Raw genomic sequence first — 26,802 nt, 5'->3', positions numbered from 1 at the left:
TCCCTTCTCGCTACTGTCCTTTAAAGGGACCTCGTGTGCAGACACATGATTGGCAGGTCTAACTCACTAATCAAGTGGTGGAGTCTCCAGCCATGTGATGAGGATTAAAAGGCACCGCAAATGGCCAATTAAGTGCCCATGAGTTGGCATCATCTTAAGTGATTTTCAGATTACTGTTAATTTTTAGTCTGGCTTTAGCCAAGATCTTCTGAATGTAAAAAATGTATATATACTTACTTATATGGGTTTTCAGGCAGTCCTCTTCACTTATCGGTCTCTTGTCCCAGTCAATATTTTTCTTCTGCTCATTATAGTAGACAGCCTGGGCAATGGGTCAGCCAACTTCATTGACTAGCCACCATAATCGTGAACGACCGCATTCATCCCTTGCGCAATGTGCATATCCGCTAAACAAAGTAGTCCCCTTCAACATCAAGGACTGCTGTGGAAAGTAATGCTTTTTAATTTTTAGCCAATGCCCGTTTTATTTTTTACTGATAAGGGCACAGCAGCTCCCTCGCACTGCAACTGAGGCAAAAGCACCTCTTCATAAGCATGCACATAATTAATTATTTAGAAATGTAAAAAATCTGAATATAGCCACTGATGCATGCTACAGACACAAGCATGAATGACGATCGTTTTACTTGAAGAAAAATCAAAGATTACTGCCTGTGCTTGAGCAGGTGTGCACACATGGTACAATTTTCGTAACACTTTTTGTAATCAAATTTTACAATACCCATTACAAAGCAAAACGAGCATTGTCCAAGCCAATACTTGCTTTGCAAAGCCTGTTTTTTTCTTGCGGCCTGATTGGTTCAGGTCTCAATGTTTAGCACACTACCATAGCCTGTCCATCAGCTGCTAGTGTGCCACCCCTACTCGCACAACATGTCATCGCCATCATGTGTGACATTGTGTTACTTTTGTAGATTGTTTGCTGTGTTGTTGCTTCTATGGCGGTGTGCTGTAACTTTGTTAAAACAATTAGTGCAGCATTTACCGAACTCTCAGGTTGTTTATGTTGGGAACACGGAAGTATCCATCCACACATCGATAATCTGAGGTTGCAGTTCAGGCACCCATTTTTTTCAGGGGTGACAGAGATCAATGTATGGTAAACGCAAACCTAGTAGGTTGGAACAAGATGGCCGCTTAAGGTGTGTTTCACCCAATAACGGATAACAGACCTTTCAGCCGCTAAGTGGCCAAATCCCCATCTCAACAGGACACCCCTTTCGATTGCTGTTCTTCCAACCCCTGCCACCAATTCTTTCCACCACATCCCCAGCAGAAAGACACACACAAAGATCAAGTTTTACAAGCATGACAAATTTTACAAAGTGTTTTTTTCCAACTAGGTTTTCAGACCCAAATTACAGTATGAAACAACAACTTCCTGTATACCAAACCCCGTCCCACCAGCTCTCTGAAGGCCCCTCCCAAGCTCTCACCAAATCCTTGCTTTAAGTGACCCTTCCCATGCACTTCTCGAATAGCCATCCACGTTCTGAAGGTAAAATATTAAGCAGCTTTCAAGACTTATGAGGGTGAGTTTGACCGGACAAAGAGATGCGGCATGGCTCTCCTTGGTTCAGCGGTAGAACCTTGCACCAACATCAGAGGGACAAATTCAAGCCTTTGGCAGAGTATTAACACAAATAACAACACTTGAACTGATGAGCAGTCACCTTTGCTCCACGCTGGTAATAGTTTTGCAAAGTACTCATTTGTTGAGCAGGTATTTCTAAGGAACATATAGAAACTAGACCCTCAACAACTGTGCAAGGAGCACCGCAACTTTATCAGCGCTGGCCCACAGGCATCGAAGAGCTTTAGAAAAACTCCTGTCAACACCCCAGGATACTGTTTTCAAGGTTATTTATTTTTAAATCTATATCATACTCAGCCACAAAAAAAAACGTGATTTTTCTGTATCTGGCCAGGTTTCCAGGAATGGGCGTATGAGAATGTATCTACAGCACTGTACAATGCACCTCTTAACCAAGACATGAAAATTCCTCCTCAGCGCCAGAGATATGATCTTGATGGGGAAAAAAATAAACCAAAAAAGCACCATCTCCACTGGCACGGAAAAAAATGGAGCGATTAAAAAAAAAAAAAAAAACATGTACTCCAGCTCGGACACCCTTGCCCCTATCCCAAATAAATACTCTAACTTCATAACATAATCCAGGCACAGCATCCCCTTCTTCATCATCACAAAATCAACAGAAGGTTTTAGACCGAAGGCAGGAGAGGACAGGCTTTTACGGTGGTTAGGAGGTTTATCGAATGGCAGTAGGACAGGGACATAACTGCCTGTCCCTCATGTGATGGGATTTGCCCAAACCAGATTGTCCCTTTCATTGGTACAGTTCTGTTGAGAAATTACCCAAACACGTCTCAGCCCACAGTCAGATAAGGGGGAAATGACTTTGGGAACCGACAATGATCTGCCCAGAGCTCCTTCATAGGTGAGGCAACAACACCTTGGTGGTTTAGCTGGACAGTCTTGCCCTTTAATTTAATCCAACACAACATACTTGATCTTAAAATGAAGCTCTCACCCCCACATTTCTAGAAGAATGTGCCCAATGTCTACACAAAACGAAGACATTCCTTTGCTCCTGGGCAGATCATCATGCATTGGGACAGTACATACTGAGGTCCTCCCACCCCCACCCTTGCAGAAAGATGGTCTGCCCCTTTCTGGTCCCTCTATTTTCCAGACGGTGGTTGGTACGGCTCCAGAAGGAGGCTGGAGAACGTGTTCACCTTTTCTGCACCCCGAACCTCGTGGGGAAGAAGGGGCAGCTTCACGATGTGAAAGTCTTCGTAGAGATCCTCCATCTATGGGGGAGAAATCAGAGAGGACAAGATGTGAGTGGCAGCAAAGACAGCATCTTCCCAACACCCCCTCCAACCACAACAATCTGTCAATTTTGTCAACTAGATGTCATCACCAGAAGGTAACCGCCGTTTGGGTCATACTTTTTTTCTGTTGACAGCCACCAGCATACCACCAATCCTCGCTTGTCTTTCCCCTCCCGCACATCTACTAGGAGAATGTCTGGGCAGGTGTTTTCGTAGCACATACACCACCAGATTCATTAAGTTTAAACTTTAGAGATGAGGTAGTCCCCGTTCACTTGAGTGACTTGGAGATCACAAATCATATTTTTAAGAAAATTTTGGCAGGGAGAGACAGCTGGAGCAGTTCTTTCAAGGCAGAGGAGAGGAGCGCCAACTTTCTTTGGTTGGTGAGTAGTTGAACTGCTGTGTGAAAAAGTGCTTTGATTGGTGTTAATGAGGTATCTGGGAAACCAGTCAGTAATCCATTGACTCAGCCTTTTTGAGATATGGGATTCCGAACATAGTACCAGAAGTTCGCAAAAGAGAGAAAAGGCTTGATTTTGCACAATAGTGTAACCCAAAACATCACTGTTTGCAAAGTGATGGTATAATGCAGGTAAAAATAAGCATGTTTGGAAAGGGCACGAAACGGAGTGGGAGGAAATAAATAGATTGGATTCAGCTGGGGTTCTCCGTTCTTCCATTGATATTAAGGTCAAGAATAAGTTCTGACATAAGCAGTCCAACATGGTCAAACTGGCACGTCAAAATAATATCACAGCATTAAAACTATGAAAATACAGAAACTCAGAAAGAAGAAAGCTGAAGTAAAACACACAATAACCTAGCTCCCAGTCAAGCTGGACTGGGTCTCCTCAAGGTTGAAGGTGCCAGTGTTACTGCGGTTTAGGGCCATTGCTGCCTGGTTTTGGAAGCTGTTACACAGTGTAAGATAGCCCCAACTTGGTGATAGTAATGAACTTTACCAGTGTGTGATATCTATGCCGTTCACTGCATCAGCTTTGGGTGCACAAAACTGCATCACCCTATGTGGTCCTTTGGAACCCGGTAGCCCCAGCGCTGTAACCTTCAACTTGGAGGCTTAGTGGTGGAGTAAGGCTCTTTCTGCGCCATCATAGTCATTAAAACTGAGCCTCTCAGCAGTGCACCAATATGATCTGAGCATCACTTTTCCCTTAGAACAAGTAAAACTACTGAGCATCCTTAGAAGAACGGGCAAGGTCATTCACAATAGCTTCTTTCACTTCCTGCCTAGAGATTAGTGCAACTTGCGGGGCAATACTGGGTGCTCGGGGTACAGGAAAAGGGTTTGTGCACAGAAGGGTCATCAATGAAGGAAGGCCTAGCCAATACTGACAAAAGTAAATTTTCTGTGTTCTTCCCCCATTGGCTTCCTACGTATGCTATCGCACTGATATGTCCGGTCTGTGAATGTACCAGGCTCTTTAACTCGATTGTGCGTCCTCACTCCCCAACTGATAACTGCCAAGCAGTTTCAGTCACCTTCTCTGTAAATACACACACTTCTTGTGCTTTCCAGATGTGAGCTTCTCAGCAATAGGGAAAGGCCCAGAGCAGTACTACAAGAGTTATACAATAATGTCCCCTGTAACCGTGTTTGAAACCACACATACCATCATGCACTGTAAAATATGATCATGTTGATGCCCACTAGAGGGCCGAGAATGGTTAAAGATCTGTACATGTGGGGACTCACAATCAGTTTCTTTTTGCCAGGGCTCAGCTCAGAAGAAGTTCCAAGATGGAATGAAAAGCGTCAGGATCGCCCAAAAATGCTCGAATAAATGCTTTGAAAGCACTGTGTTGCGTGTGCGGATCATCGTTTCCTTGAAGGGGGAAAAAGTGTTTTAATGTGTAGCGCCTTGGTCCTGCCGCAGAGCTACGCACCGCCAGTAAGTGCGCCGCCATTACCCAGCCTTGGACCACCTTTGTGACTCGTGAATATTGAACCTTGGGTAACGGACGCTGCCAGATACTGGAATTTAGCATGGTTCCGCAGCAGCCTTGAAAGTGGGTCTGCAGTGCGGAGCAACACGAACTTGGAGACTATCTCCATCGAGACATTAAAATTGAAAAAGGCAGCCCACTGGAGGGTTCGTAATGTTTGGACTGAATTGTGAAAAACACACATACCATTATGCACTGTAAAATATTATCATGTTGATGCCCACTAGAGGGCCGAGAATGGTTAAAGATCTGTACATGTGGGGACTCGCAATCAGTTTCTTTTTGCCAGGGCTCAGCTCAGAAGAAGTTCCAAGATGGAATGAAACGCGTCAGGATCGCCCAAAAATGCTCGAATAAATGCTTTGAAAGCACCGTGTTGCGTGTGCGGCTCATCGTTTCCTTGAAGGGGGAAAAACTGTTGTAATAGATAGGTATATATACACACAGGTATACTCCTGCCATCTAGTGTTGTGTCAGGACATGTGCAACTTGTTTTCTTCTAAGTTGTTTTCACATTACTAGCCCTGCTGTGCCTCCACCCTTGGTCCACAATGCACCAGGACCAAGACTCCACATTGTTTTCCTCTCAGCAGCTGAGTAGGGTGATTGAAGTGCAGTGACAAAGACAGTGTGAACTGTGCTTTGCAGAACCTGATGAGGTTGAAAGGAGAAACATATATGATCCTAGATGGCTTCTGAGGTGGAGGGTGGGCTCTTGCGAGTCTACAGCACTACATTTTACACAGTAATATTTCCCATTCGTAGCAAGTGTGGCTGTTGAGACACATGCTCTGCGCAGAATATAAAGTTTCTCCCCAAGGCAGTAGCTAGTGAGCAGGTGATGCAGATGTTTGCAACAACGTTCTCAATGTAGTATGGCCTACTTGTAGACGTAAATGTCCACACAGTAGTTTTTGGTGCTGACCAAGTGGCAACTTTATAGAGGTCTGCTAAAGGGATGATTCCCAAAAAGGCCATAGTGGTGCTTTTCTTATGTATGGCATGGGCTTTTGTGGGCACAGGCAGTGTGCCCTTGGCTTTGGCATACCAGGTGTGAATACCATTGGCAAGCCACTTACCAATACAAGCTTTTGATATGGGGTGTCCAATGGGAGGCCTTCTATGGCCAAAACAATTTTTTTTTGCTGATGGACATTGTTTTGTCAATATCATACAAGTGGCCTCTTACAATCTAATGTCTAATGCCCTCTATGCTACAGAGTCTGGAAGAAGATGAGCAGTTCAATAGTTTGAATGACATGAATGTAGAGACCGCCTTAAGTAGGAATTTGGGGTTAGTTCTAAGGACTAGCCTATGCTTATGAACATGGATAAAGGATTCCTCTATGGTCAATGCCTGTAACCCACTGTCTGTTGTAAAGAGGTGATGGCCCTCAAAGCGCAGAACTAAGTCACAGTAATTTAGTGGTTAAAGGGGGACCCAATAGTCGTTTGAGAACCACATTTAAGTCCCAAACTGTGGCATTCTGGGAGATATGACTCTCGAGGCCCTGTATGAAGGCTTTAACAGTAGGGATTTTAAAGAGGAATGAATGCTGTCCATTTTGCGTGCATGCTGTAACTGAAGCTAAATGTAAACAGATCGCAGTGTACGCTAATCTTGCTTTCTGCAAATATAAAAGATAGCATGTAATGTCATGCACAGACATATTAAGGGGGTCTATGCTAGTAAATGCAGTAGTGGACAAACTGTTTCCACTTGGCCGTATAACACCGCGCATGGAGTTTACGTGTCTCTTGCAGAATTTGAAGTTTGGAAGTTTGAGGTAACTAAACTCTAGGTCCATAGGTGCCAGATGGCTAGAATCAATTGCATTGGGTCTGTGATACCCGAAGTGACCCTGTTCTGGATTGAGAGGTCTGGCCTAAGGGCAGTTTCTTGTCGGGGCTCACGGACATCTCAAAGAGCATGGAGGTACAGTGTTGCCAGGTCCTAGACGTTGCCATTAGGATGAGGGTCATGTAAAATTGCCTCAATTTCCTCACCACATGGAGGCTGAGAGGGAGAAGCAGAAAAGCGTAAGCAAATATCCCGAAGCACTTCATTCTCAGTACATTGCCCACGGACCAGGGGTGTGGGTACCTGGAAGCAAAGTTTTTGCATTTAGTGATTTTCTGGGGGAAGAGACGAAAAGATAGATATAGTCCCTGTAGCATCTTACTTGTGCCTAGGTCATAGGTGTTCTATGTTACCAGATTCTAGGAGAGTGGTTGACTGAGGAGAGTCTGCTGTCAGTTGGTTAGATGGAGAATGGAGTCCTGTTTCTTGAATAAATCTTTCTTTTTGGACCTTATGCTCTCTCAGTTTGTGTGTTATTTTGGGAGCCATACTACAATTTGGTGGCGAGGATGGGATACAAAAGTGTACAACGCACAGTGGAATCTTTAAAAATTCATAACTGCTTTGCGGCAGTTAGGAGCGTGTTTTAGAAGTGGTAATGTGGGGCATTGGGCCAACAGCAATGATTGCCCTGCTCTCAGGTGTGAATGTGGTATTTGTGTGGGGGGGGGGGCTAGGGCATTATGCTAAGTTTTGCAAGAGTGGATCGAGCTTTAAAAGTGCAAATAAGGATAAAGGAAAACCCAATTAAGTAAATGTGGTGAATGAACCTTTCTTGTTGCAAGTTTCTGAGACGGTCAATGGAGTGAGTGGAGACGATGAGCATCCTACTGATGTAAATACTGTATAGACAAAGTTGAGTTGTTCAAACCGGATGTTAAACCTTTCTCTTATGGGGTATACCTATAGAGTGGATTGGCTACTTTAAGGGGCATTTCAGTTTGAAAGAGAAATGAACCGGATGGTAAGGTTATGTTCCTGTTGTTGATGATACCATGTTGTGTTTTGCCTCAAGCAAGCTTGAAGAAAGCTCTGAGCGCTGGACAGATGGTCAAGAGCTACAGGTATTTAATATGGCACCCCTGATGTGGTGGAATCCAGGAGGCCTAAGTAGTCATGTGGTTAAGGTAACCCTGCTACCCTGTGAATGAGGTGTCTGTGGTAATGGTCACCTGTAGAAGTGGTTTGTGAAAAGGTCTACCGAATAACAGTTTTTTTCTGTTCCACTAGAGAAGATTCCACTCAGTTCTGGACATGACCAACACAAGATGCTCCTAGTGAACCTCCACTTGTGAACATGGTCTCACAAAGCATTGTTGTGGTGGACGGATGTGATGCTTGGTGTGTGGCACTAAGCGGTCATTTCCAATAACCTCATTACCTTTCTTACAGTAAGAGAACATCTACTCTGAAAAACAGGCAGCAACCTTTGGAATGCATTACCCTCACTGGGTTGAGGTATGTTTTCCCTGTGACAACGTTCAGGATTGACTCTAAGGTGGGTTGGATGTGCTGGGGATGAAGACAGTTTAATTGAAACCCAAATAAATCAAAAACTAAAGGAAAAAATGTTAAAGATAATTTAAGTGCAAAATTACATTGAACTTGAGGAGTTTAGGGGTAGTGAAGGTTTTTGGGGTTCAGAGATGGGTGATGTTTAAGAGTGATGAAGGTTTTTAAGGGTCAGGGATGGGTGGCATTTAGGGATGTTGAGTATTTTGGGGGTCAGGAGGAATGGGTGGATTTTAACGGCAAAGAGTTTTTTGGGTTCACAGATATGGAGAGGTTAAAGTGAGGGGCTTATAGGGTTCAGGGATGGGTTGTGTGTAGGGCTAGTGAGGGTTTTTTTAGAGTCAGTAATGGGTAGAGTTTAGGAGTGGTGAAGGGTTTATAGGGTTCAGTGGTGGGCGAGCTTAGGAATGGTGAGGAGATTTTAGAGTCAGGGATGGGTGGTGACGGGTTTTAAGCATTCATGGATGGGTAGGCTTTACACGCAGAAAGGCGTTTTTAGGGTTCAGAAATAGCTAGAGTGTAGGGAGTAGTGAATATTTTAGGGTTCAGGGATGGGTGGCGTTTAGCGGTTGAAAGAGCTTTCAGGGTTGAAGGCAAGGCCAGATAGATTGAGGAACCAAAAGTAGCCCTTGCAAAAAAGATCAAACCAAGCCTGTACCCTTCATCTCCTCAAACAACCTCTCTTTCTATCAATCCATTCTCTTGGTCAGTCTCTCCTCTCCCTCATTGATCACTTTATCTACATTCCCCTCCCTCCCTTTCTCCCTCTCTTGAACCCTCCCTATGTCTGCTGTAATTAACCTTAGGGAGCTGGGTGAAAGTGTAAAAAGGCACCAGGAGTGGCCAGTGAGCTTTCGCAACCAGCCTCCACTGTTAGGCATGGTGAGGGGTATTTAGGGGCCAGGGTCCATAGTTTTTAGGCATTGTGCGGTGGTTAGAAATAGTCAATGTTTAGAGGTGGTAAAGTGTTAGCAAATTAAAATAATCCAAAGTAATTGTTTGACAATGTAAAAAGATATACATCTAACAAAAAGTAAAGAACTGAAATAAATACCTCAGACAAAAAAAAATTCTGAAAGTAAGATCTGCAAGCACTGTATTTACATATAAAAAATAAGCATGCAAAAGCCAATAAGTAAAATACAAAAAAGTAAAGACATTCTATGAATTGGCTTCTAAGTAATGGGAAATCCATTAATCCTGCAAATATCCATTAAACCGTTTAAGTGAAATGATTTCTCAATAATTGTTTTCCATGAAATTGTTTTTCTATAAGAATCACGTACAACCAACATTTCTGGGCATCGATGGTGAACCCTAGCATTTGGCACAAGAATACCACTGAGTGTTTCCTATGGATAGCTCTCTACTTCTGACACTCTTGGTCAGCCAATTGTCTACCTAATGAAAGATGTGAGCAGAGTTTTTTGTGCAGATGAGCTACCACCACTGCCAAAGACTTTGTGAACACCATTGGGAATGTAGTAACTTCAAACAGGCAGATCTTTGAATTGGTAGTGTTGTCCATTTACCACAAACTGCAGATACTGGTGGTGGGTTGGACTTATGGAATTAGATGTGTGTCTTAAGTCGAACACCAATAGGAAGCCAAATCGACAGAAGCAGGATGACATCCTGTAGGTTAATAATATGGAAGGACTCCAACAGGATGCATTGATTTTACAGGCTGAGGTCTAATACTGGCTGTAGGGACTTATGCTTCTTGGGAATGAAAAAGTAAAAGGATTACACCTTCTCCATGTTTTTATTGGAGGCACCAGCTCGACGGAACCCATGGCTGGGAGCACCTGCAGTTTCTCCTTGAGCAGCTGGGGATGGTCACCGCTGAGGAGGTGGAGCAGTGGTGGTGTGGAACCCTAAAAGAAACCCTGTTGAACCACTGACAGCAGCCATTTACACCAGGCAATGCCCTCCCACTGGGAGAGGAAATCCCTCATTCCTTCGACAGGTGTTGTGTGGTCATGGGAATTGGATAAAGTCACTATTTGGAGGCAGGGGCACCACAATTGGAGACACCTCTCCAGTTGCCCCTGGATCTACCTTGGCCAAATGTCTTGGAAGGCTGTGTGTCCCGGAAGGAGTACTGCTGTTTTTGGTAGCCTGCATCTCGGTAGATAATGGTGGCAGACCCATCTGATCTACTGCTTATGAAAAGTAGAGTTGGGTGTAGAGATCTGAAGGGCACCCATTGCTTATGCTGTTTCTGTGTACTACCTAATCTTTTCTACCATCTCATCGACCTAATAGCCGAAAATATACCCCCATCTAAGGTCACATTAATTGTACGTCTGGCCAGTGGTCAGAAATCCTGAATCAAGCATGCTGCTGCTCGACTAAACTGGTGTTTATTTCCCGGGAGGTGGTATCCACAGCATCCAATGCGTACCTTATATTTGTGCTGGATGATACCTTGCCCTCAGCTACAAGTTCCTGGCCTCTTTGCCTGTGGACCTACGGGAGGTGTTGGATGAGCAACTCCATTTTCTACCAATGTTGGAGGTCATATGGGAAAGCAAGCTGACAGAGCTGGTGTGTCACCAGTTAGTAGTTTCACAACGGCCACACGCTTCCCTGCAGCGTCAATCCTCTTGCTTTCCTTCTGGGGCGGAGGTGGAGCATCCTTGCTGTGCGAACTATGAGGAGCTTGGAGGAATCTGGCCTTGTATGTGTACTGGATCATCATTGGCTAAAATACACTTTCCACTCCACCCATGGAGTACCCACTGGTTCTTTAAAGTTGTGGCAGATTTCTCCATGCCTTTAAGCATAGCTCAGCATCGAAGTTGGCTCTATGGGTCAAGCGGTTTTCACTGGAAGAGCTGGACTAGAAGGTTGGAGCCTTTTGAGTATGGGTTTGGGGCTCGATGTCCATCTCTCCCTCAGGAACAGTTCCCTGTCTCAGCTTGCAGATGCTTGGGGGGTGGGGAGAGGGGGGCATGTCGAACTGGCTGGGATCAACCCTTTTGTGTCTCAGGAGGAAACGGGGTCCTGGATGTGTTCCCGTTCTTCAGTCCCCAGGGCCTTGTGGCTTGACGCTCTACTAACTTGTGCTTGGATTCTGAGGCCTTAGAGGATAAAACCTCCAAGCTTTACCTGGCTTGCACAAGTGGTAGGCCCGATTGGCCAGGTTCTCCCTCTGCGCCAAAAATGTCCTCCTGCTTGAAGAAATTTTGGTTTTCAGACATCTATTGCTGCTGTATCCTGTGATGCCCCTAGTGCTTCTCCATTCAGTACAAGCACAGTTTACACAACCAGTGTTGTTCTGAACAGGGGTACTTAGAATTGCACCTACCTAGGGCTGAACAGCACCCCCGCCCCCACTTAATCTCTGGAAAGTGACCTGAAGTTCCTTGGTGTCGCACCAATGCAGGTTGCAGCTCTGGGTTTCAGGTTGCAGTAGGTCGAAAAATCCGGAGGTGCGGTGCATTAAAAAACGTTCAGTTGCCTAAAAGAAATATTTGCAGCTGCTGCAGAAGAAGTCACCAACAGTTTTCCGGTCGCTGAAGTCAAACTTCCAACAGATGACTGAAAAGATCCCCTTGCAACATACTTTGTCCCGGAGCTGGCATGCGAATGTCCTACCCCGATAGCGAAAGAAAATATTATTTATTTATTTTGAAAGTTTTATATAGCGCGGACAAGATCCTTGCAGATATCAGAGCGCTTTACAGAGAGAAGTACATGAGGAAGCATAGTCAGACAGATAAATCAATAGGTCAAACAGTACAAATAGGTGGCTAAAAAGCCAAACACGTGAGTAAGAAAACAATTAATACAAATAATCAAAAGTGTCAACATGTAGCACATATTGGTGCAGAGTACTAACAGTGTTCGAGATAGTAGTTCAGGTGTATTTAGCCATGAGGATAGCTTTTACTTCCTTTTTAAAGAGTGTAGTGGAAGAGATAAGCCTGGTTTCGGGCGGGAGTGAGTTCCAGATCCTAGGCGCCATTCCTGAGAAGGAGCGCTTCTAAGTTTTTTCCTTCCGGAATGTTCGAGGTTTCAACAGAAGATTGTTTGTGCCTCTAGTGTTTCTAGCTCCTCCAGAGATTGTCAGTTTCTGAGCGAGGTATCCGGGTGAGTTTAGATGTACCGCCTTGTGTGTCATGCAGGCGATTTTCAGATGTATTCTGGCTTCAAAAGGCAGCCAGTTCAGGGATTTCAAGTCAGGGGTAATATGGGAGTGCTTTTTTGACCCAGTGATGAGTCTCGCTGCAGCGTTTAGAGAAGCTCTTAGGGGTGCAGTTGTAGTTAGGGGGAGTCCGCAGAGGGCGGTGCTGCCGTATTCAATTCGAGGGAGGACTAGTGCCTGTACTGCGGTTTGGAAGTCTTTGGCTGGGAGGAAGGGTTTAAGTTTCCTCAGGGTGTTGATCTGGAAGTTCGCTCCCTTTGTTGCCTTGCTGATATGTTGCTGCATGTTCAGATTGGTGTCGAGTGTTATGCCTAGAGATTTTGCTGAGTCCACGATGGTGGGTTGGACATTGAGTGCGGTTAGGTTTTTAAGCCACATTTGAGTGGTGGAGATCTTCGCTGGAGGTGAGATCAGAAGGAACTCTGTTTTCAGGGCATTGAGTTTGAGATGATTATCGGCAAGCCAGGATTGGGTGCATCTGATCGTTGAGTTCAGGAGCAAGATGTCTTTGGGGGACTGTAATTTGAGATAAAGTTGGGTGTCATCTGCGTACATGTGAAAGTGTACATTGGATGCTTGTAGCAAGGTGGTGAGAGGTTCCATGACTAGGTTGAACAGAGTTGGGGATAGAGAGGATCCTTGGGGGACACCTGTGGAGGAGTGTGGCTCACTGATTAGAGCGGCAGACCCCGATGCAGAGGTCTGGCCCGGGACGAGGGTTCAATTCCCGACGCGGCAGGGTCCTGAGCCCAAAATGTCCACGGACTCGATAATTCTCACCTCGGTGCCTATTCTAATCATGGGGTCCCACGCTGCAACTCTGGGCAATAGTTGCTTAATCTCCACTACGGTGGCCCACCCGCTGCGGGATGCCTGGCTTTCACACTGGGGATACCCAGTAGAGGTTATTTCACAGGGAAAAGCCAGGACGGGTTCCCAAGGCAAGCGCCTTGATGCCTTCGGGTGATACGTGCGCTATATAAGTCGCAATACATTTACATACATACATACATACATACCTAGCGTTACGGGTATTGGCGAGGACATCAGGTTGTTGCTCTTGAATTTCTGTGACCTGTTGTGAAGAAAGGAGGTGAACCACTTGAGAACAGTTCCAGATAAACCCATTCTTGTGTTTAGTAGCTCTAGTAAATTCTCATGTTTAACGGTGTCAAATGCTGAAGAGAGATCAAGGAGGATGAGGAGGCAGGTGTCATTTTGGTCTAGCATTTGAAGTGCGTCGTCAATTATGTGAGTCATAGCAGTTTCTGTACTGTGTCCTGCTCGGAAGCCCGACTGGTGAGGGTTGAGGAGATCAAATTGCTCAATGTGTTTAGTCAATTGTAGTTGTGCGCATTTTTCCAGCAGTTTGGCGAGAGTGGGAATATTGGTAATGTGACGGTAATTGTTGAGATCAGCGGGTTCGGCTGTAGGTTTCTTTAGTAGAGGTGTGACCTGACCAACTTTGAGGGAGTCAGGAATGCTTCCTTGTTGGAGAGAGCTGTTGATAATTTTAGTCCAGAGAGGGATAAGCCAAGGGGTAAAGTCTTTTACTGCGGTAGCAGGAAGGGGGTCCGTGAGGTGATTGGATGGTTTCAGGGTGCTGAGCAGTTTGCCAATTTCTTCTTCCGAGTATGTGCCAAAGGTTGACCATGTAGCATTGTTTTTTGGTTCAGTGAGTGCTAGGCACTGAGGTTTGGAGAAGAGGCTTGCGTCAAAGAGGAGATCGCTCTTTATGTTGTCAGTTTTTTGGATAAAGAAAGCAGCGAAGTCTTCACAGGAGGGTGCCTCACGCCCAGTGTTGAGTGGTTGGGGTTGATCCTTGGATTGTGATCTGATTAGCTCAAACAGTTTTCTCGGGCGGTTTTTTGCTTGGTCGAGCTGGAGGCTGAAGAAGTCTGATTTTGAGCGTTTTATTTTCCTTAAGTAGGCGTTTCTCTTTTTCTTCAGTTCTTTTAGGTGCATTGCCGAGGGAGCTGATCTCCATGCACGCTCTGCCATTCTCATGTTTCGTCTATCTTCATTGAGTCTCCATTCGTACCATGGATTGGAGATTTTAGTAGAGACTCTTTTTAGCTGCATAGGTGCAGCCTCATTAATTATAGAGGTCATAGTGTTGAGATAGTGGTCAGTCAGTGTTTGAACGTCCGTATCGCCTGTCGGTGGCAGTAGGAGATTGCACCTGTTAGGGGGCAAAGAGCATGGGTTGATTACGAGTCTTTTGCCTGGTACATTGTGGACCAAAGCTGGAGTCGCAACAGATCTTGTGACTCGAAAACCACTTCAAAGAAATATGATCTCAGCTCTACAGGACAGAAGTATACAGAGCCCATGTATCTATAGCCACACATGATACAACCCTTCTGCTTCTAGTCTTAGCCTCTGTATGTCTGACCAGATATTATGTATACATGCCTAGTTGATAATTCTTTGTGATCTTATAACACCCAAGCCTGCTGCTTATGCTCACCTGGTCCAGATACTTGGATTGGATCTTGTGCCGAGCCTCACACATGCGACACGGCCGATCTGTCTCGGGGAAGACCAGCTGGTTCACGATGATGTTGTGTGTGTCTATCTTGCATTTGGCAAGCTCTTGGATTAGTCGCTCCGTCTCATACAGGGACAGGAACTCGGCAATGCACACACAAATGAAGGTGGTCTGCTCCTGTCGGAGAAGAGGGAGCAAAATCAATGTAGGAGGATAATGCGCACAGAATGAAGATCTGCTACTTATGGATGAAATAAAAACAAGAATGACTAATGGGGGTGGGTGGATAGGGAGCAGATTAATTACAGTGGGTGAGCACATGGATGAAGGCAGTTTTTACTAGCTGGAGAGCCTTAAGGACAGTAACTTCAAGAGGGAGTCAACCGATGGGGGTGGAGCTTTCCAAAGCAGGGCAGAGTCAGCAATCAATATAGGGAGGATGGACAGTAGAAGCAGATACAAGCATCTTCTCGAAGTGACGTGAGAGCATGTGGGGGCAGATAGAGCTACTGAGAAGGCTCAGTTCTTCACAGCACCTACAAGCCATGTAAGTAGTGGAGTGCGAAATCCAAAAGCATTCACTCACAGATAAACACAAAGCCCACTTAACCCTGACAAACAATGGAGAACTGAAAACTAAAACTCAAAATAAAAATAAAACAATTCCATAGAAATGCCTAAACTGTGAAGAAAGCAGACGCCTTCACTTGCAAGGTTGTTATCAGATGACTCGGTGTAATACAGTGGGTGATGTGTTTCAGACCAAGGGCCAGGTGTGGTATTAGGGATGGGAGGGTACGGGATGGCAGGGTAGCCAAAACAAAATGATCAGTGTATGTAAATTGGCTCCTGCATGGATATGGGTTGGCAGTTTCACTTTGGAAGGGGGAGGGTCAATGCTTAATACACCCCCTGCAAGACCAGTGTGCACCCTGCAAGTGACATGCTCAAATATTGTTCAGGTCCAGAGGTCAATAAAACGAGAATCCCTGGTAACATATGATCACAATCCTTGGAGACCTCTAGATTTTACAACCCTATACAAATATAATAACACCATTCTGTTGCAGCAACTTAACAAAGTGGCGTGTTTTGCTCAAGAAAGGATGCCTGTTCATGCACTGAATGATGGTCAACAAGTATTGGTAATCATCCACTGTATCCTCTGTAACTCCCTCATCATTTTGTTTCATGTCCTCCATTAAAGTCTGGACAACCTTATTTTTCTTGTGATAATCTAGACTAGGTAGAGTTCACTTGCATGTATTAGTAAAACAAATTAACTTCACCAGACACACTAAGATTTCAATAATATTGCGTTTTTAAATGTATCATCATTCTTCACTTCTGCCTTTCTGAAATGCTGCCTTTCTATTGTGTAATGTAATGGTAATCAATCATTGGAAGGATGAAAGGCTGAGTCGCCCTGGGATTCAGACTAGTGATCTGTAGACCACTGTATATCTCGATGTCTAAGGTATACCTTGCTAAGCCATCCTGCTCACACGACAGCAGGTTGCTCTGAAACAGAGCTGGAGTAGGGTCAGCTGGCTCGGAAACAGAGCGGGAGTAGGGTCAGCTAACAGCCAGGAATGTGTGACAGACTCTTCTCCAGTGCTACTAGCTTTTCAGGCTGCTGTACCTGGGAGTGTTAAAGTTTGAATAGGAGGAGACACAGTCTTGTTATGAAGCTGTTAGACCAGAACTCTAAAATGAGGGCATCCCTGCTTGAGTAAGTTGCGAAATCCTTTGTAATTGCCTTTGGCCTCTGTTCTCTTCTACATCTAAAAAAAACTATGAGCTCTCAGAAGTGAGCGAAGACCAGTAATAATCACCTACAAACAAAATAAAATGAACATTGTCCAGCCTGGCATGCTTAAACCAAGGATGCCCAATGGGGGGAGTAGGCTGGATCCATGCCACCTTTTCAGTATGACTATTATGTATATTATTTCCAGCCAGGTTCCTTGTATGTAAAGCTATTTTATGTGGATATAATGAGAATCGGACCTAGATTTGGCTCTCATGGAACTATGCTGGATTCCTACGGCCTAGGTAATTCGGGTTGGAGTAGCACACTATACGTTGACTCAGTGGACCATTCATTTATTTAAACAAACTGATCAGGACGAGGTGGGCGAATGGTTAAGGCGATGGACTGCAAACTGGTTAATAAAAAAGCGACCAGTCCAGCAAGGCTAGTTTGACTTGTCCTATGTTTGCAGAGTGATTCAGCAATACAAGAAGATTAGTAGACAATGCTTACCGGATCTTTGAACTGCTCACTGACTGAGCGGATGACAGGTAAAGTCTCTTCCAGCTTGGATGCCAGCTGATCTGCATTCATATCCCCCAGACCCAGCATGTTACACATCTGGGGAAACAGAACCGCCATAAATAGGAATTACATTAATTTTTTTATTTTTGGGTTTCATTGGTGACGCACAACTTTGTTAGGCACATAGGGAAGAATCTGTCAAAATTGGGGCAAAGTTTACTAAACTAAAACAAGAGTGAAATAAACAGTGGAAATGCAAACACTATACAAATCCACACAGATTTTATCAAAGTATTGACACCTTAAGCTTTGGTGGCCACTAGGTTTCACTGGGGCGTCACTGCGATTCTGAGACCAGGCCCTAGTGTCACCACTGTGCCTGGCTGTCCCTCAAGACCAGGGCTACTGGAATTATATGATTTTTGCAAAATTATAGATTTTCCGCATTTGCCACAGAATCCATCATCTGCCGCATAATCTGCAGAGGGGGAGCAGGGCTAACATTGTTCAAATGTCACTGGTGATAAGAGCATGTTGTGAAACATAAATGACAATAAAGATGGTGGTAATTAATTAACACGACATCACGTTGCGCTGCTCCCTGAACCCAGCAATCTCACCAGTCGCTTGACTGTACATTTGCTTTCACTAGTGCACTGACTGCCTGGCGTTTATGTTTGTGCTAGGCAAATACCACATATCTACACATACTCAACAGAGGCCACATGCTTCTCCAGGGCCTCAGGCGAGGCTATCACGTAACCGCCCACGGGTCGCTACTGCTCCTACATATGCATACAGCTTCGATCGACGATCAAGGCTCTATTGTGCCTGGGGCTTCACTCGAGCCTCAGCCTAGACAGGCTGCGGGGTGTCTGCCTGCCTCCCTGGGACCGCCACCACAGGCAGACCTGCACCTCTCCCTCTAAAACCAAAGCGTGACTTGTCACTAGGAGTGACCAGAGCACTGTCCGCCGGCCCCCTCGAGGCCGCAGTCAATGGCATACTGGCAGCGTGCACCGTCGCCAGGCTGTCCCTGCTGGGCCAAACCCCAGCTGGGCACTGCAGTCCTCCCCAGCGCCGCCCCTCCCGCCGTGGCCGTGGGTGAGGTCCCCTGGTGCCGGCACTGGGTTAGTAGATTCAGGGCCACGTCCTCTCCCAGCGGGGCCTCGCATGATACATCTCTGAATGTTTATTGCCGGTCAGAAGGCGGCGCATGCGCAGTATTTACATGCCACAGCCTATGTCACGGGGACAGTGAACACACATTCTGGACGGGGACAACAGTCACCATACCTGCGATATGAAGGGGCTGATCTGGTTTTTTATCTGCATGAGCCGGCCCAGCCCCCGCTCCACGATGGTGGGGAAGTTCAGCAGCCGAAGAGTATGTCCCGTGGGGGCCGTGTCAAACACCACCACCGAGAAGTTCATTCCCTTCACCAACCTGCAGGAAACACACCCAGGTACAGTTAGAACGAGTCTGATTCCTAATCTGAGCCACAGCCAACCGTCCAGTGGAAGAGCAAGAAGTCACAGAGTCCAGCTGCACGAGATGCTGGCAACATTCATTCACTCATGCAATCCTCAAATACCCCCACCACGTTCAGGTTGGCATGTCCACATGCTAGCTGCCGAACAATACTACCACTTAGACAACCACGTGTGCCACGGAAACCTTATAACCTGGTATGAGCCCAGACTTCCCTAAACACTCGACTTTGCTGAGAGTTAGAAAGATCCCTTGTGGTTGTCGTGTCCTTGATGTAGCATCCAAGCAGTGGGCAGCGCATGTCATAATACAAGACAAAGGACACACCCTTCCCGGACACGACAACCACAAAGGAATCCCACACCGCCATATTCTCAAGCATTTGGTGAAATATCGGTTTATACTTCCCTCCCTCTTTAATATGAATCCCCAGTCACAAGCAAATACATGTTTAATACAACACATAAAAGTTTGTACACTTGTCACATCATTCGTTGACAGAGATCAGGACCAAAGACACACCTCATTAGACCCCCTCAAGCTGCTTTCGAATAAAGGCTCAATATTAACTCCAAAACTGAAATACATTAACACTAGATGCAAATAGCTGATACCAGCAAAACTAAATACATCAGTGTAATGACTGTACCAATTGCAACTTGCACGAGGGAGACAAAAATATAAATACGAGGCTCATATTGCATATGTTACTAAACTTGTATGGATCAAGAGAAGCATGGAATGGCAAATTAGGGCTATTGTAGTTGACAGTTGCTAAGTTTTTCATAAGACATCTTCTTTTAGTTTTTTTATTACGCAATACATTGACCTTCATTTCCATGATCCCTAGCCCATAATCAGTGTAAAATATAATAATTAAGAAAGGCAAATCATTGTTTACTCACTCTGATGTTTACTGTTGTAGATGTAATCAAAAGAGAAGCACCACTCATTTGCCGACAACCTGAAGTTCAACGTGGGACATCGAAGACAGCTTCACTACTCTTACCCGACCGAACAGAGGCATTCACAACCCCGCACTCAACAGTGTAGCCCTATACACAACAGGCAGTCAAGGAAAAGTGCATCTGTACGTAACATCTCTTCTGTTTTTCCTGCATGGCAGTCACTTTCATCATCAGAATCTCTAACCCCCCCTCCCTCTGTCTGTTGCCGCCTTTACAGTTCTCCCTCTCAAACAAGAGGTCTGCTACACTTTTCATGGCCACTTTATGGTTCATTCCATCATCAAAGGAGGGGAAAGAGGTTCTGGACTACCTAAATCCCTCCCCACAGTGTCTCTGAAAGTATCATTGATGCCACGGAGGGCTTGCTTGTGGTCTCCTCCCCTTGTGCTCTTGAACCGGTTAGCTCCACACTTGAGGCCATACAAAGGTCAATGATGCATGGGTATGTGCACCTGGGCTTATACCTCAGTTTATGACAAACACTGGCATCTGCGCCTCCTTGTATTGCCCCTCACCTGGGCATGGCACACCAGTGATTGCCAACCTACAAAAACATACACACCTCATGACTTCCGCGTAGCTCATTGCTTCGTCAATGCCAGGGAAGGCACTCATAGCCTCCTGCATCATCTTCTTGCCCATACTCAGCATGTTGTCCTCCTCAAAGAACTCATCCGGAAGCTCGGCCACCCCCAGGCTGGGGTCTATCTCCTGCAATGTGTTCATGGGGAGAGAAAATGATGGTCAGAGTTTGCAGATGTCCGTGGCCTCGCTGTATTAGCTGTCAGCAACTCAATTAGTCATAGCAACTCTTAAAACAACATGGACACTTCCTGGGGCTGCAAGGGTTGATGCTCTGTCACCCAGAGCACTGTGCCAACAATGGTTTGGAAACCAATATGCATATATGACCACTTCGCACAAGAAAAGGTCGTTTCAAGCAAAGTCAATAATGTTATTTTTATTTTACGCTCATGGTGGCTTCAGAGATAGTCACAAGCAAGCATTTACAATGCAACGGTCTCGTCTTTGCAAAAGTTAGAGCTATTGGCATTGTAAATAACAAACTTTATTTATGTGTTGGTTTTGAAAACAGATAACTAAATGGCATTGTCATTTACAATGCCGATAGCTTAATCTCTCACACTTTTATATGCTTAGGGGGCTGTAACGGCGTGGGTCCATCACAGGTTCAGGGGTGTGACCAGGGTTCATTTCACCAGATGTCCACCATCTCATCTCCTTCTTTATACTTCCCGCAGAACGTCGATATTGACTTTGAAGAACAAGAGAAGGAGACAGTACAATGGCCCTTTAACTCAAACTGGAACAACGAGTGGGAGGAGTCGCAGCCAGACGTAGAGACGTCATATACGGAGAACGACTAATCAAAAGGGTGCTTGTTCACCCGGAGGGAGAGAGTTGTCGAGCGGAGCGTGGAGAACGGAGGAAGCAAAGCGGAGGAGAGTTTGGGAGGATTCGAGGAAGAAGAGACGAGAGGTGAAGAAGTGAAAGCGGAGAAGGAGAAGCCAGGAGGCCACCAATATTACGAGTCGCCCAGCCATACACCCGTGGGAGGTGTATGGCTCACACAGGTACGAAACAAAATCAAGGGCTGGGTCAGTCGTAAGAGTGTTTCTACCGCGTAACCTGGGTATTCACAGATCCCCGGTTTTGTGTTCCCTACCCTGAGCACTGACCCCTCACTTCGGCACTGTATATAGACGTGTTACACGGGTTGCTGTTCCCTCACTCCTTTCCCCGTAGAGTGGTAAAATAAAGAGGACATTTAACTTACACCGTATTATCTCCTTCTGTTTGTACCGAGCGGCAAGACGGAATCGGACGAGACTACACCCCGACGGAACCCGGAGAGAACCCGTCATCCGGAATCTACAGAGCGCTGCCCACGAAGAGCCGAGAGAAGCCGTTCACCGCGTCGGACTGTACATTTCAAGAAGAAAAGTTCTGATTTGTTGTATAGCAAAATAAAGCCCACGAAAACCAAAACACATGTGTTACAGTTTCGTCCTGCGCCCGTCACAGTGGTGGAGAATGCGGGCATAGCGACCATATCTGGAGAAAAGATGGAAACAGTCGTTGAACAACTCGTGAAAGGCCAGGAAAGACTTGAATGGGTCATAGAACAACATTTAGTATCGGCCCAAGCAGACAGAGAAATAATAAAAAAAGCGATTGAAGAAAAGCCAGAACAAACCTGGGTTGATCCCATTGCGAGGGGAGGAGCAACCGAAAGATCCCTGTCACATGGGGCACCGGCCGTATCTCTACAGAAATATAGAACCGGGGAAGATCCCGACTCATTTTTACTAAATTTTGAGAGGGTGGCTAGAGCTTGTGGCTGGCCCGTAACTAAGTGGCCTATCTTCTTAGCACCGCTACTGGGAGGAGAAGCTCAGGCCGCTTATCAAGTGGCAAACCCTAATGGAGATACCACTTATGCAGAAATAAAAAGAGTCATACTAGACCATTTGGGGCTAGATCCTGAGGCATATCGGCTAAGGTTTCGCAAGGAGAGAGGCAACATTGGAGAAAACCCTAAAACATTGTTCGTAAGACTAAAGATGGCCGCCGACAAATGGCTTTCACCCTCCACTAGCAGCAAAGAAGAAATCCTCGACCGCATATATTTAGAGCAATTTCTCGAGGCACTCCCATATGCCACGCAAAAGTGGCTTAGACAACATCACAATCTAACCACCACTCAAGCAGTAGAGATGGCATCCTCGTTTTCTCGAGCACAACCGAAAAACCCCAATTAGGATTTTGAGAGAGAGAAAAAAAATGGTTATACGACCTGAAAGAAATTTTTCTAGACTAAAAGAAACCCCACGACCACGTACATGGAGGACAGATAACGGTGGACTGTCGGGGCCACAATGTTTTGATTGCGGACATTGGGGCCATATAGCTCGGTTATGTCCCAAAAAGAGAGTTGATGAGGAGCCTATGGAGGTCGGGTACCTTCCCAGAACAGTTCTCTACTCAGCGGAAATGGGTGGCTCTTTTCGAGTAAGTGTGAAAGTTAATGGGTACTCTCTGCAAGCCTTGTTAGACTCCAGCTGTCGCCAGTCGGTCATACAATCACAACATGTGGCCTCATCACAATACATTCCCCGGGGTTCCGGTAATATTAAGTGCGTTCACGGAGATATTAAACCATACCCTATAGCCAACATTTCCATAGAGCCTGCATCAGGAACTCCACACAGGATAAAGGTAGGCGTGATGTCCTCGTTACCCGAAGATCTAATCATTGGGACCGATAATCCCGGCTTCCTGCAAATGTTTAAAAAAACTTTAGAACCTAGTCCGAATATACAAATCGCCGACGGTCGATCGGCCACAGATCTCGGAGAGGTATATGTCCGTCCTGAGGTGGCTACCCTAAACTTTGCAAAATTATCAAAAAATGCAACATCTCCCACCCGCGGTTCCTCCAAGGCAGCGGGATATGACTTGTATAGCGCTTATGATTATGAAATACCCGCAAGGGAAAAGGCATTGATCAAAACAGACATTCAAATAGCGGTTCCGCCCGGTTGCTATGGCAGGATTGCTCCTCGCTGCGGTCTAGCTGCTAAGCATTTTATAGACATCGGAGCCGGTGTTATTGATGAGGACTATAGAGGAAATGTAATAATACTCCTTTTTAATTTAGGGACAGAGACTTTTCTAGTCCGTAAAGGGGACCGAGTGGCACAGTTGCTTTGTGAACGCATAGCCTCCCCTTCATTACGTGAACTGGATAAATTGGATCACACAGATCGTGGGTCTGGCGGTTTTGGGTCTACAGGCCTACACGGAGAGCCGATACCCGCTCTGCTCTCACCTGATCCATGGGTTCTCGATAGGAGTTTTAGATTTGCACAAACTAGCGACTCCACCCTTTTCAATGCATGGGAACAAGCCAACCAGAGACCCGAGGGGTACGACGGTTATCCCAGATTTTTAATTCAGGATGATCTGCTTTATAGAATAGGAAAACAGGGAGATTCACCTCAACTCCTAGTGCCCGTCTCTTTCCGAGATCAGGTACTTTTTTTTGGCCATAGCCATCTGATTGCTGGCCATGCAGGAGCCGAAAAGACAACTCAAAATATCCTCAAACACTTTTTCTGGCCAGGGATATATATGGATACTGAAACATACTGTAGTAAATGCGAAATATGCCAGAGGTTGAACATGGTTAAACCGCCGGCTGTTCCGCTTCAGCCATTACCCATTATTGGGAAGCCGTTCGAAAGAGTTGGCATGGACTTTATTGGCCCATTGCTCAAAACTCGAAAAGGCTTTCAGCACATCTTGGTCGTGGTCGACTATGCCACGAGATTCCCTGAGGCTTTTCCCTTATCTGCAGCGAATTCGAAACAAGTTGGTGACAAAATGGTGGAACTGTTTAGTAGAGTCGGATTCCCAAAAGAGATTTTGACGGACCAAGGTACACCGTTCATATCCAAGCTAATGAAAGACATATGCCGCACGTTGGACATCCACCAGATCTGTACCTCTGTCTACCATCCTCAGACGGACGGTCTGGTGGAGAGATACAACCGCACCATAAAATCTACCCTCCGCAAGATGATGGAAGTTAGTGGGGACGAATGGGATAGGATGTTACCACTTGCTTTATACGCCAAAAGAGCTCAGAAACAGAGCAGCATGGGTGTGTCGGCCTTCGAGCTGCTGTACGGGCGTCAACCCCGTTCCCTTTTAGAAATGACTAAAGACGCATGGGTAAATGAAACACCCGAGGAAACTGCTGCGACACTGGACTATGCTAACAGTCTAAAATCGAGAATTGGGAAATTAAGAGATTTGGCTTTGGCTCACCTTGAAACTAGCCAACATAGACAGAAAGTTGCTTATGATCGTGGACAGAAATGGAGGCAGCTCCAAATCAATGACTGGGCCTTGGTCCTCCTGCCCACCTCCACGCATACATTTAAGGCGGAATGGATGGGTCCCTATAAAGTGATCGAGGTGATAGGTCGAACTAGTTACAAATTGCAAGTTTCTCCTCACAAACAGCAATCCTACCATATCAATCTTTTAAAAAAATGGTTGGGTCCCCCTCCGTCAGAAATTCATCTGACTGATCTGACACGATCAACTGCATCTACCTGTGACCAGCTTGTCCATAATGACGAACTAACTGCATTACAACAAAAAGAACTTAAAGAAACGCTGGAAAAGCATGGTGATGTCTTTTCTAATCTTCCGGGGAGAACGTCTCTGGCGGAACATTGTATTGTGACTCCCCCAGGCAAGAAGGTTAGGATTAGACCATATCGGGTACCTGAAGCTAGGAGATCAGCTATAAAAACTGAAATTAACTAGATGCTCCGCCTTGGGGTAATACAACCTTCTAAAAGTGATTGGTCTAGCCCAATAGTCATGGTACCTAAACCTGACGGCAGCAGACGTTTCTGCATGGACTTTCGAGCACTAAATGACATTTTACTCTTTGATGCGTATCCTATACCTAGAGTGGAAGAGCTCATTGAAAAACTGGGAAACTCGAAATATATAACTACCCTCGACTTAACCAAAGGGTATTGGCAGGTTCCCCTTAGGCCTGAAGATACCAAAAAAACTGCCTTTTCTACGGATGAAGGACATTTTGAATTTACCGTACTTCCCTTTGGGCTGCATGGAGCACCAGCGACATTCCAACGCCTAATGAACACAGTCCTATCCGGTTTGTCTGATTTCACATCCGCTTATCTGGACGACATTGTAATATACAGTCCAGATTGGCCAACTCATCTCTATCATCTTTGCAAAGTGCTGGCGGCTCTCCGAAGGGCTGGGCTTACTGTTAACGCAAAAAAATGTAAAATCGCCTTTCAGAAAGTTAAATATCTGGGTTACATATTGGGACACGGATTGATAGAACCACAGATTGAGTACGTGCAATTGCTGAAACTCGTTTTCCATGTACTAGGAAGGAAATGAGGTCCTTTTTAGGACTTGTTGGTTATTACCGATGGTTTATTCCACAATTTGCAGATTTGGCCGCCCACCATACGGATGCCCTGAGAAACGTGGGAAAATCCTCCACGCCTGTAATACCTACTGAACAAATGCTTGAGGCCTTTAGAATATTGAAGTCTATTATCACATCTACGCCTGTACTATCATCCCCCGACTTCTCTCGCCCTTTCTCTCTACATACAGATGCATCGGACTATGGCATTGGGGCTGTGCTGTCTCAAGTAGGTGTCGATGGCCACGACCATCCAATCCTATATGTTAGCAGGAAGTTGTTCTCACGCGAACTGAAATATGCAACAATTGAGAAGGAGTGCCTCGCTATAAAATGGGCTATTGACAAATTGGCTTACTATCTCGAGGGCCGTCGATTTGACCTTTTTACGGATCATGCTCCACTACTGTGGATGGCTCGCAACAAAGCAAATAATGCTAGAGTCCTACGTTGGTTCCTATCCCTGCAACCATACTCCTCCTCTATTCATCACCGCAAAGGCACAGAGAATGTTTGAGCAGACTTCCTATCACGTCACCCACTCCCCGATCGTGAGTGTCCTGAGGGGGAGGTGTGTAACGGCGTGGGTCCATCACAGGTTCAGGGGTGTGACCAGGGTTCATTTCACCAGATGTCCACTATCTCATCTCCTTCTTTATACTTCCAGCAGAACGTCGATATTGACTTCGAAGAACAAGAGAGTCGAGACAGTACAATGGCCCTTTAACTCAAACTGGAACAACGAGTGGGAGGAGTCACAGCCAGACGTAGAGACGTCATATACGGAGAACGACGAATCAAAAGGGTGCTTGTTCACCCGGAGGGAGAGAGTTGTCGAGCGGAGCGTGGAGAACGGAGGAAGCAAAGCGGAGGAGAGTTTGGGAGGATTAGAGGAAGAAGAGACGAGAGGTGAAGAAGTGAAAGCGGAGAAGGAGAAGCCAGGAGGCCACCGATATTACGAGTCGCCCAGCCATACACCTGCGGGAGGTATATGGCTCACACAGGTACGAAACAAAATCAAGGGCTGGGTCAGTCGTAAGAGTGTTTCTACCGCGTAACCTGGGTATTCACAGATCCCCGGTTTTGTGTTCCCTACCCTGAGCACTGACCCCTCACTTCGGCACTGTATATAGACGTGTTACACGGGTTGCTGTTCCCTCACTCCTTTCCCCGTAGAGTGGTAAAATAA

General features: G+C 45.7%; 1 protein-coding gene across 1 annotated transcript in view; it reads right to left on the bottom strand.

Moving 5' to 3' along the window:
- Nucleotides 1-1,319: 1,319 nt before the first annotated feature.
- The window catches only part of GET3 (guided entry of tail-anchored proteins factor 3, ATPase), a 48,155-nt gene continuing 22,672 nt past the window's right edge, over nucleotides 1,320-26,802 (bottom strand). Inside the window, exons 3-7 of the mRNA XM_078689216.1 lie at nucleotides 20,166-20,314; nucleotides 18,440-18,590; nucleotides 17,132-17,239; nucleotides 14,845-15,042; nucleotides 1,320-2,856 (exon numbers count right to left, since the gene is read on the bottom strand). Of these exons, the coding sequence (XP_078545342.1) occupies nucleotides 2,725-2,856; nucleotides 14,845-15,042; nucleotides 17,132-17,239; nucleotides 18,440-18,590; nucleotides 20,166-20,314 (738 nt within the window). The 3' untranslated portion in view covers nucleotides 1,320-2,724. The remainder of the gene's footprint in view (nucleotides 2,857-14,844; nucleotides 15,043-17,131; nucleotides 17,240-18,439; nucleotides 18,591-20,165; nucleotides 20,315-26,802) is intronic.

Source organism: Lissotriton helveticus, chromosome 1_1, assembly GCF_964261635.1.
Source record: "Lissotriton helveticus chromosome 1_1, aLisHel1.1, whole genome shotgun sequence".
Classification (NCBI taxonomy): Eukaryota; Metazoa; Chordata; class Amphibia; order Caudata; family Salamandridae; genus Lissotriton; species Lissotriton helveticus.
This window is presented reverse-complemented; position numbering and strand designations above follow the sequence as displayed.